The sequence below is a fragment of the Pristiophorus japonicus genome, chromosome 7, assembly GCF_044704955.1.
Source record: "Pristiophorus japonicus isolate sPriJap1 chromosome 7, sPriJap1.hap1, whole genome shotgun sequence".
NCBI classification, from domain to species: Eukaryota; Metazoa; Chordata; class Chondrichthyes; family Pristiophoridae; genus Pristiophorus; species Pristiophorus japonicus.
The window spans coordinates 73,220,831-73,232,932 of NC_091983.1; the positions used below are offsets into that span (position 1 = coordinate 73,220,831).

General features: G+C 44.0%; 1 protein-coding gene across 1 annotated transcript in view; it reads right to left on the bottom strand.

The window, feature by feature from the left end:
- The window catches only part of mfsd2b (MFSD2 lysolipid transporter B, sphingolipid), a 123,793-nt gene extending 112,114 nt beyond the window's left edge, over positions 1-11,679 (bottom strand). Inside the window, exons 1-2 of the mRNA XM_070884186.1 lie at positions 11,578-11,679; positions 9,181-9,306 (exon numbers count right to left, since the gene is read on the bottom strand). Of these exons, the coding sequence (XP_070740287.1) occupies positions 9,181-9,306; positions 11,578-11,679 (228 nt within the window). The remainder of the gene's footprint in view (positions 1-9,180; positions 9,307-11,577) is intronic.
- Positions 11,680-12,102: the final 423 nt, after the last annotated feature.

Sequence of the window (12,102 nt, forward strand, 5' to 3'; positions counted from 1 at the left end):
GCGGATGCCGAAATCCAAAGTTGTGGTCTGTCAATGGTCGCTCTGAAACTGGCTGCGCAGTAACCTCCCCCCTCCCCACAGAGCTGGTAATCAGTGAAATATCGTAAATCATTGAAACTGATGAAGTAAGTACACTGTTAAATTCCTTACTAAAAGTTAGACCCAAAGGGATTAGTTGTAACTGGAGGAGGTGGCAGAGGTGCGGCGAATTAGTGTACGGGGCCCAGAACAGCCGAGGGCCCGGGGCAGCACGGACCTGCCCACACTGCGATTATGTATGCGCACTAGGTCCGTGCAGCAGAGCAGGTCTCCAGTCATCCTGGTTAATGCTTGCCACTGGATAAAGGCCTAGCTCTGTCAAGCCCGTGCGGTGGATGATGTGCACCGGCCACCACACGTTTAAAAAATTCATGCACAGGCATCTTCCACCCCCTCAACTGGAGTTCAGGACTGGAACATCGGGTCCTTCATTGAAACATCTGTGAACTCTCGTGGAAGCAAGTCATCCTCGTTCGAGGGACCGCCTATGATGATGAAGATGAGTCGTAACTGAAGTTTTAACAATGTTATTACTGCTTAAGAAATGTTAAGGGCCTGGAAACTAATTTCAATTTTGTGCAGCATGAAATTTGTCCATTTTAATAAAAATTAACATTTTAAAGAAAAGTTTCAAAAAAATTATTTTTTTTTAAAGTTTGTCCATCTTTATTTCAGGTTTGCCCCAATCTTTCCTTTGCTCTCTCTAACTATTTTAAAAAGTTAGAATTTTAAGGGTTCACTCACTTCCTTGTTTGCTGTCTGTGAGAATTCTGCCTTTTGATTGGCTCCTTAGACAGCCTGTTAATGTCACAGCACTTTGAACTAGGGGACCCCCATTAAGTTCTGTTGAATTGAATTCAAAGTCGAAAACCTGAAGTTCTCGACACCGGGATTGCGAGATCCCTGCGCGGAGCATACCTCGGGGCCAGCAGCAAACGACTTTGCTTCGCTGCTGACTTCAAATTCAGAGCCATTAAGCAAAGGGTGAAACTGGCTTTGGTTTGGGGGAAGCCTCCAACCTTCCCCTCTTCTCATCCTGCTGTAGCTTTCAGTCCCAGAAGTTGGATGATCCTCTGCTCATAGGGAATCAATGGATGCTAAAAACACAGATAATGTTGGAAATACTCCGCAGGTCAGGCAGCATCTGTGGAGAGACAAATAGAGCTAACATTTCAGGTTATTGACCGTTTGTCAGAACTGAAAAACATTAGAGATATAATGGGTTTTAAGCGAGTACAGAGGCAGGAAAAGGGGGATGGGAGGAAATGAAAGAAGTACAAGTAAATCACTGTTTCACCTGGAAGGAGTGTTTGGGGCCTTGGACCGTGGGAAGGGAGGAGGTAAAAGGGCAGGTGTTGCATCTCCTGCGCTTGCACGGAAAGGTGCCATGGGAAGGGGAAGTGGTATTAGAGGTGATTGTGGAGTGGACCAGGGTGTCGCAGAGGGAACAGTCCTTTTGGAATGCTGAAAGGGGAGGGGAGGGGTTGATGTGTTTGGTCAACCATGGTGGACATCTATTCCATTTTTTCAATTTAGTATACTGTATTCACTACTCATGATGTGGTCTCATCTACATTGGGAGACTAAATGCAGATTAGGTGGCCGCTTTGCAGAACACCTCCGTTCAGTCCGCAAGTGTGACCCTGAGCTTCTGGTCACCTATCACTTTAATTCTCTGCTCCACTCCCACTCTGACCTCTCCGTCCTCGGTCTTCTACATTGTCCTAATGAAGCTCAATATAAACTTGAGAAACAGCACATCATCTTTCGATTAGGCACTTCACAGACTTAATGACTCAACAATGAGTTCAACAATTTCAGATCATAACCTCTGCTCCCATTTTTTTGGAGAGCAGCTGTTGATGATTCTGCTATTCCCTTTTGCACCTCCTCTAGACCCATCTTTTGTTTCTTTACCTGGTCTCATTACCACTCCCTTTGACCTTGTACCGTCATTCCTTTTTTCATTCAATTTCTTCTGCCTGCCACCCTATCACAGACCTTTCCTTTTGTTCTTTCTGAACTTGCTTAAAACCTGTTACATCTCTAACATTTTCAGTTCTGATGAAAGGTCATTGACCTGAAACGTTAACTGTTTCTCTCTTCACAGACGTTGCCTGGCCTGCTGAGTATTTCCAGCATTTTCTGTTTTTTATTTCAGATTTCCAGCATCCACAGTATTTTGTTTTTGTAGTAGTCAATGAATGGTAACTGAAAGAGCCCTATCTGGTCCACATTTGTTCCCATCGGTTATGTGTGACCTTTTCCTCTAATCAGATACAAAATATGTTGGAATTTCAAAGAGCAGAGAGAGTTGTCATCCAAATACTCAAGCTACATACCAGCTTGTGTGAGTCCACAAATATGCAACCGGCAAGTAGCTTGTATTGACAGCGTACTTGATATCCTAACTTGAAAAATGTAAGTGCAACATTCAAAGCATAGTTCTGTGCCTGCAACAAGGTGATATATGCATGTGCATGTGCCAACCAGCTAAAAGGTTGCCATCATGTGTTGCAAGCTGTCTCAATGAAGCAGCACCAAGACAATAGTGAACTCTTGTTAGCATTCACTGTAAGGTGGCATCCTAAAAGTAAGAAAATGTAGATGTTGTACCTGGGTCAGACTCCAGAAACTTTCTTTTGTATCTGCATCCTTAACCTTTGGACATGGGAGATGGCATTGACTCATTCAGCAACCACTGCCCTAATTAAAGAATGGCTCCTTTGCTTCAAACAGGACAATCTTTCTTTGCAGCACCTCCTGAAGTAAAATCTCCTGAGCTGCTTCCACAAAAGGAGCAGTCCTGCTCCTATCCCTTCTTAATGTCATCCTGAACTGTTATCAGAAAAACTTTCAAATTGGGAGTATAACTCACCAGATTCCCTGTGCAGGGAGCATACACGAATAGATTGAGTTGGCCTTATAAAATAATGCTATGTTAACTCTCCACAGAACTTCCATGCCTTATATTGTGATCTTGTCAACACTGTGACAGGACTGCATAATTGGTCCCAATGTTTGTAAGACAAAAATAAAAAGTTCCTAAAAATGTGCAATAACCTGTGTATGTATACGAACTGGAACTATGTAGGTAGATGCTATGTAGGTAGACTTCTGGCCAGCTGGTTGTACAATAGCATACATAAACACACAGGGCCACAAAGGAACATGGCTGTGATTGTTGGAGGCTAATCATCACAGTCCCAGGACATCAGTGATGGAGTTCTTCAGGCAAGCATCTTTGGCCAAACCATCTTCAACTGTTTCACCAATGACCTTCCCTCCATCATAAGGTCTGAAGTTGGGCTGATCACTGATGACTGCACAGTGTTCAGTTATATTCACAACTCCTCAGATGATGAAGCAGATCATGCCAGCCTACAACAGGTCCTGGATAATATCCAGACTTAGACTGACTAATGCCATCACATTAGTACTAGATAACAGCCATCTACAACAAGAATACACGCAACTACCTCCTCATAACCATCAATGGCATCGCCATTACCGAGCTCTCTGCCACCAATATCCAATCATATCAAGTGGACCAATCAGATTAACAGTAGTAAAAGAGCACAGCAGAGGCTGTGTAATCTGTGATGATTGGCACACCTCCTGACCCCGCAAAGCCTCTCCACCATCGACAAGGCTCAAATCAGCTGTATGATGGAATACTCACCACTCAACTGGAGCTGCAGCAAGACTGAAGAAGCTCAGCACTATCCAACAGAGAGAATCCATTTGATTGGCACTTCTGTCACTGGTCTTAATATCCAGCCCCTCCACCAGCAGTGCATGTGGCTACAGTATGTATCAGAATGCACTGCAATAACTCACCAAGGCTACCTCGACACACCTCCAAGCCCCGTAGCCTCTACAAACAAGAAGGACAAGAATAGCAAGAGCATGCGGATACCATCATCTCCAGTTCCCCTCTCCGGTCACACACCATCCTGACTTGAACATTTATCAATGTTCTTGATCATTGCTGGGTCAAAATTCTGGAATTGATTACCTAATACCATTATGGAAGCACCATCAGCACAAGGACTTCAACATTTCCAAGAGCAGGCTCATCACCATCTTCTGAGGACAACCAGGGACGGCCAATTAATGTGGCCGCATCAATGTCACCCCCATAGCAAGAATAAATGTTAAAAAGTGCCTGAAAACCAGTGAGTGCTACTAGAGGTTTATCAAATTATAACTAAAATATGCTTGATACTGAGTACTATGAGACATCAAGAGAGAAGGCAGTCCGGTAGTATGACGTACCAGTGCATCAAAGCTCTGTTCTGTACAGTGTCAAAATGGAGTTTTAAACCTGCAATTCCCCAAATAGCAAATTCACAATTTCATGTTATACCATGGGGAGAATCCAACTGGAGATCAAAGGGTTAATTTTATGAATGTTCACTCATAATGCAGAGCTTGTCCCACTTGGAGAGCATATTGGGAATTTAGGTGCGTGCCCAGTGAACAAAGCGCTATGTCGGGATTGCAGGTTTGTGAACGTGCCCCTCAAGTGTTTTTCTGTGAGGAGAAGGAAAAAAATCAACACTTGAATCACCCTGTATCGTTACCATGTACCTCCCAATAGCCATATGAGTAAGTAACCTGAGCAAACTCTTGTGGTAATATGGTGCAGGACATTCTAAGGGGACTGTTGAAGATAAATTACAGACACAAATAGAGGAATCTGTACTCTACTGTATAGTAAACAATATAATACATCTTTGCAGTGAATACTGCTCAAACAGGCTCCCAATTCAAGACCTTATTTAATATAGCACACCCATGAACTGAATGGAAAATTGTTTCACTAATTTAATACTACTAATTGCAACTGCTATACCTCATATGAGCCCACACACTTCAATGTTTTATCATGCTTTAGATAAGAGCATAAGAACATAAGAAATAGGAGCAGGAGTTGAGCCTGCTCCATTCAGTAAGATCATGGCTGATCTGATCTTGGCCTCAACTCCACTTTCCTGCATGTTCCCCATAACCCTTGACTTCCCTATAGATCAAGAATCTGTCTATCTCAGCCTTGAATATATTCAATGACAACTTCCACAGCTCTCTAGGGTAGAGAATTTCAAAGATTCATGACCCTCTGAGAGAAGAAATTCCTCCACAGCTCTGACTTATATGGGCGACCCCTTATTCTGAAACTATGCCCCCTAGTTTTAGATTCCCCCACAAGGGGAAACATCCTCTCAGCATCTACCCTGTCAAGCCCCCTCAGAATCTTATATATTTCAATACGATCACCTCTCATTCTTCTAAACTCCAATGAGAAATGGCCCAACCTGCTCAACCTTTCCTCAGAAGAAAACCCCTTCATCCCAGGAATCAACCTTTTCTGAAATGCCTCCAATACAAGTATATCCCTCCTTAAATAAGGAGACCAAAACTGTACCCAGTACTCCAGATGTGGTCTCACCAACACCCTGTAAAGTTGTAGCAAGACTTCCCTACTTTTATACTCCATCCTGCTTGTAATAAAGGCCAACATTCCATTTGCCTTCCTAATTACATGCTGTACCTGCAAACTAACTTGTTTGTGTTTCATGTATGAAGACACCCAGTTCCCTCTGTACCACAGAATTCTGTAGTCTCTCTCCATTTAAATAATATTTTGCTTTTCTATTCTTCCTACCCAAGTGAATAACCTCACATTTTCCCACGTTTATACTCCATCTGCCAAATTTTTGCCCATTCACTTAACCTATCTGTATCCCTTTGCAGACACTTTGTGTCCCCCTCACAATTTGCTTTCCCACCTATCTTTGTATTGTCAGCAAATTTAGCTACAATACACTCGGTCCCTTCATCCATGTCACTAATATAGATTGTAAATAGTTGAAGCCCCAGCACTGATCCCTGTGGCACCCCATTTATCTGTTAATCCCGACTCTCTGTTTTCTGTTAGTCAGCCAATCCTCTATCCATGCTAATATATTACCCAACACCATGAGTTCTTGAGGCCAAAATTCAGGATCTGTATAAAATCCGTCACTGCCGTTTTGTGGCGGCCATGCGGCTGAATCGAGAGTCCATTGGCTGCCCCGACCCAATTTCAGCTCGGGGATTTTTCGACCTGTCCCCACTTCTGCCCCACTGCTGCTGACTGCCGCAAGCACACACATCTACCATACCTCATACCGCCCTGGCAGTGTGGCAGCCATTAAAGGCGAGGGTCGAATGCTGCGTCCACCATCTTATTTTTTTTTAGTCGGCCGGACTATTGTGCCCCGGGCTCGGCAGCCTGGCACCCTCTCTTGGGTGCCAGGCCGCTGGCTTGGCTGAAATCCCCCCTGGTGGCCCAGTGGACCGATGCTTATTAATGCCGAACGCTCTCCCCTTTAAGCGAAGGGGAGAGCGTGGTGATGCAAATGCATCATAACGTCATCTCCGCTCCGCCGCTGAGTGACAGCAGCGAAGACTCGATCCCGCTCCAACTTCCGCCCCTCACCAGAACTTACCATCGCACTTCTGCCCCCACTATGACCGACTTCCGGTCCAACGTGAAAAAAAGATTAAAGTGGAGAAAATCACTCAGAAGGCCACCTCATCGCTACCGGCAGTAAAAAAAGATAAAACATTGTGGGTGCGCTAGCTTTCTGGTGTGCCTGAATTTTAGCCCCCTTATCTTGTGAGCAACCATTTATGTGGCATCTTATCGAATGCCTTTTGGAAATCCAAATACATTACGGGGCCGGAATTCAGCCTCCCGATAAGGCCTCTGGCCGCGTGAAAGTGGCGGCCACCACGCGGTACCGAATGGCTGCTAACTTGTGGCGACCTGGCCGATGCTTGTTAAATTCCCCTCAGGGTTTTTGCTGCAGTGTGACGATCCATCCTGCTCCTGCAGATGCGTCTTAAAGATCCGTCACCGCAACGGAGCCGCCCCGGGAGGGAACTTCACCTGCAAAAGTCTCCCGGCCGCCGCTCGGTGCCCACGGCAGCTTTCTCTGTTGGTGAGCTCCTTGTTGGGAATTGTTGGTTGGGGGAGCATCAGCCCTTAAAGGGGAATTGGCACTGCCGGCAATGCCATTTTATTTCTTTTGTCGACTGAGTGCCAGGTCGGGCCGACAATTATTTCCCTGGGTTTGGCCGGGCCGCCAACAGGCAGCCTAGCACCCCCTCTTGAGTACCTGGCCGCTGGCCTGGACGAAACCCTCCCTGGTGGCCCAGTGGACCTAACTGAAAAAGATGCAGAGCTCGCAGCGGCCCTCCCCTTTAACTGAAGGGGAAAGACGTGTTGATATGCCAGCGCTATGACGTCATCAGCGCGGCGCTGATAACTGACAGTAGCAGAGACGATGTCCCATCCCCACTTCTGCCCTGCTAGTGATGCCCACTCCGCTCCGCCCCCACTTCCACCCCCATGATGAGGCCACTTCCGCCCCTCTTGATAAAAAGTTCGAGGAGCTGAATTTCTCCAGATGAGCTGCCGCATGCATTGCGGCGGACAGAAGACTTCTAAAACGGTAGGTGCACCTCGTTTCCGGCATATGTGAATTTCAGCTTCTGATTCCCTTTCATCCACCCTGCTCGTTACATATTCAAAGAACTCTAATAAATTTGTCAAACACGATTTCCCTTTCATAAAACCATGTTGACTCTGCTTAATTGTATTATGATTTTCTAAATGTCCTGCTACTACCTCCTTAATAATGGACATCAGCATTTTTCCATTGACAGACGTTAGGCTAACTGGCCTGTAGTTTACAGCTCTCCGTCCCTCTCCTTCTCCTTTCTTGACGATGGGCGTTACAGTTGCAGTTTTCCAATCCGCTGGGACCTTTCCAGAATCTGGGAAATTTTGGAATATTACTACCAACACATCCACTATCTCTTCAGCCACTTCTTTTAAGACCCTCAGATGCAGGCCATCAGGTCCAGGGGACTTGTCAGCCCTTAGTCCCATTAGTTTGCCTAGTACTTTTACTCAAGTGATTACGATTGTTTTAATTTCTGCCCTTCCTTTTACCCCCTGATTTTCTACTATTATTGTGTCTTCTTCCATGAAGACAGATACAAAATATGTGTTCAACATCTCTGCCATTTCCTTGTTTCTCAGTATTAATTCCCCAGTCTCATCCTCTAAGGGACCACCATTTACTTTAGCTACTCTCTTCCTTTTTATATATTTTAGAAGCTCTTACTGTCTGTTTTTATCTTTCTTACTAGTTTACTCTCAATCTATTTTCTCCCTCTTTATTATTGTTTTGGTCATCCTTTGTTGGTTTCTAAAATGTTCCCAATCTTCTAGCCTACCAATGATCTTTGCAACATTGTATGCCTTTTCTTTAAATTTGATACCATCCTTAACTTTCTTAGTTAGATGGTTCATCCTTCTTGTAGAGTCTTTCTTTCTCAATGGAATATATCTTTGTTAAGAATTATGAAATATCTCCTTAAATGTCTCCCACTGCTTATCTACCGTCTGACTTATTAATCTATTTTCCCAGTCCACTTTAACCAAATTTGTCTTCATGGCCTTTGTAATTGCCTTTATTTAGGTTTAAGACACTAGTTTCAGACCCACATTTCTAACCCTCATTCACTGTCATGGAATACAATATCATACTGTATTCAATTTGGATATACTGCAGCACTCCTCATATGGGTAAAAAGCCTTTTCATTTGAAAACTGTTAGTTCAGTTCTCTATTTTAATGGTAACAGAAGCATCTGTGTTGTATAATTTCCATTTCCAGTAAAACAGCTGTGCTTGTTGCAATTGAATCAGAATCACCGGTTGTATTGCTATTTGTTTGGCTCAATAAATGTTTTCTTTCTAAAAGGATGACAAACAGATCATTGGGCTGAATAGTATATTGCTGACTCTGTAAAGCATGCATTTTTCAATCCATTTGGACATCAGAACCAGGGTTTTGAAACCATGGTTTTACTTACAATGTAAACCTTTGTCAATTTATGTCACACTCCCAATTCAGGGACAGTGAGTGAACTCTCCAGTTAAACTTTTGAACTAAATATAACCCCAATGTGACTACTAGCAACTTCTATCAGTAAAAGTAAGCAACAGTTCTCAAAAAGGATAAAATACATTTATTTCTAACAACTGTTTTATGCAGTTCTCTCCTCTGCTAAATATACCCACCTGCGCTACATCAAGAAGATAGATTTGCAGGAAGAATCCTATTGCACTTCCAACCACCTCATATGGAGCACCTCCAATCGCAAAACATAATTTGCTGCATACAGTCAGTTGTCTTGCTACTTTGGCCTAAAACAGACAAATTTAATTATTATCATTATTGCTGTTACCATCCTTGAAAAACGTAAACAGTACAAATGGTATAAAGGATATAGAGCACTGGCTCAATGTGTAAAATAACTGCATTTTATGGCATTGTCAGAGAGACCAGGTTCAGTCCCCAATCTGTGCTAAAGTAAGCTCAAGTCAGCAGGGTTGATAGTGGGGAGAGAGCTCTAATTGTCCGTAGTATCCCTGGACTACACCTGGAAGTGCATGTGTGCACCAATTGAGGAAAGAATTCAGCCTACTTGTGAACAACCTCCCATGTTAAAATTACCCATCGACATTTGATGACCAGGCATTTTTACATATGAGGAATAGCCTATTGATCTACAAGACAGCTTTAGTCACACCTTCAAAAGAGGGAAGAGGGTGACAGTCAGACGAGAACCAGAAGCAGAGAAAAACACGGGTATTATTTATTCAAAATTGGAAGCATGATTGGTTAACTCCCCCAATCCAAGGCTAGAAGCAATATAATCAATAACATAGTAGGTCTGTTATCAACAATTCCTGTTGATAACCGCGCTGCAGCTGAGCTCAGTAATTCAGCTGACATAAAGGTATTTTCAATTGTTTTATCCGTGAGCAGAAATCACTGGAAGCAGCACAATGATGAAAGGGGAAAAGGATAATAGGAATTGAAGTTATAAATCATTGTGTACTGCAGGATGTCTCAGCTTCTACATTAAATAGGAAGTCTCAACATTAGGACACATTTTTGAAAATATCAATTGATTACTCACACCCTGGCGTTCAGTCACAGAGCAGGAAAATGTAAGGCCTAGAAATGTTGATGGCGTTGTGACCAGTTTACAGGCGTAAAACAGATGCCGAAGAGTCCCCATGTCAATGGAGACATACGCAAGTTGGAGTTGGATGCCTAACACCAGTTTCAGGTCTCTTTGCCAAAGGGGACTGTGAATGATCGCATCATGCATCATGCATGCTGTGGTCAGTTTCTTCAGGCACTCAGTGACCAAACCAGCATCTTAAAGGAGGAGAGAGAGGTAGAGAGGCTTAGGGAGGGTATTCCAGTGCTGACACATGGCTGCCAATGGTGAAACGATGGAAATCGAGGATGTGCAAGAGGGCAGAATTGGAGGAGTGCAGAGATCCCGGAATGTTGTCGGGCTGGAGGAGGTTGCAGCAATAGGGAGGGGCGAGGCCATGGAGCGATTTGAAAAAAGGCTGAGAATTTTGAAATCGAGGCGTTGTCGGACCAGGAGCCAATGTAGGTCAGCGAGCAAAGGGGTAATGGGTGAACGGGACTTGGTGCGAGTTAGGACACTGGGCAGCTGAGTTTTGGATGACCTCAAGCACATCTCTGAGGATTAACATAAATGCTGGGGCGGGAATGACTTCCTATCTTTCCAGCATGACCTGCCATCTGCCAGCTTTCCAAGTTGGCATTTATCTTTTCTGATCAGGGAAGTGATTTATTTAACAGACGATTTATTTAATAGCGTGTGCAGCTATCTCTCAGCTACACTGTACCACTGATGTGCCAGCTGTACAGGGTATATCTGCAGCGCCAAATGCTGGCTGCTCAGTATGCTGCGGTGCGGTGTGTGTACATACTCACTCCGAGCTCTCCACCACTGCCTCACGAAGCTCAACAAGTCACATTTTGCACCACAATATATTAGATCTTAGCACAGGCACCACAGGAATAACATTGAATTATTACATGCTATTCCCAATATTACGTTTGAGGAAATGTCGACTTAATATCTAGATGTTTGGGGATAGACGAACATTTCATCCGCCCCCGCTCACCAAACCCGCTCAGAGAGGAGCACAGTTCCACTGGACAGGTAAGTAATAATAATCAATAACTAAAATATCTCCATTCTGAACCTCACATGTGAAAGTATTTGACACGTCTGCTGTCTTTCATGAGTTAACATAATTATCCTGCTCCCTCAGATTTCCCAAAGTGACGCCCAGAAACGCCTTTCAATGAATTGTTTTCTCAAACATGTGGATACAATAATGACTGACTGAAACTATACACTGTTATAAATGCAAGTCATTGTTGGCAAGCTTAAGGGAGAGTCTATCATCAAAAGAGGCACGCAATGCTTTCTTACACAGGACAGAACAGATCTAAGTCCGATCAATTATTAATATTAGAGATACTTAATATCAGCCCCTGCTACCAGAACAGATTCAGGCTGCGCATTTTACTGACAGATCTCTTGAGGGCTGACCCTTCGGAAAGATAAAAGTATTTACCTTTCCCGATTGCGGATTGGCCTCGCAGTTTATATATTTTATTAATACGTGTTTTGAACCTTCGGACGCGTCTTCCTCTCCGTGAGCCATTTCGCTGGCCATCTATTCCGTGGACTGCAATCGGTGGCGCTGTCCCACTGCCCTACTATGCTCAGCATTCAATGCAACCCTTCTCTCCGTCTGTTCAACTCAGCCTGCAGGCATCCGGCAACATCCAGAACACTGCAGGTAGACACGCACTGTCCGTCTATTATACACACTGTCCATCCAGAATACACACTGTCCGCCTATAATGCACACAGTCCCACACTGTAAGTCTATAACACGCACTTTCAACTACCAGTGTATGTTATAGGAGCTGTGTGTTATAAATGGACATCTAGAAGGTTATGGCTTCAAGTCCCACTCCAGAGACTTGAGCAAATAAATCTACGCTAACATTCCAGTGCAATATGGAGGAGTGCTGCACTGTCCGAGGTGCTATCTTTCGGATGAGACGTTAAACCGAGGCCCGTCTGCTCTCAG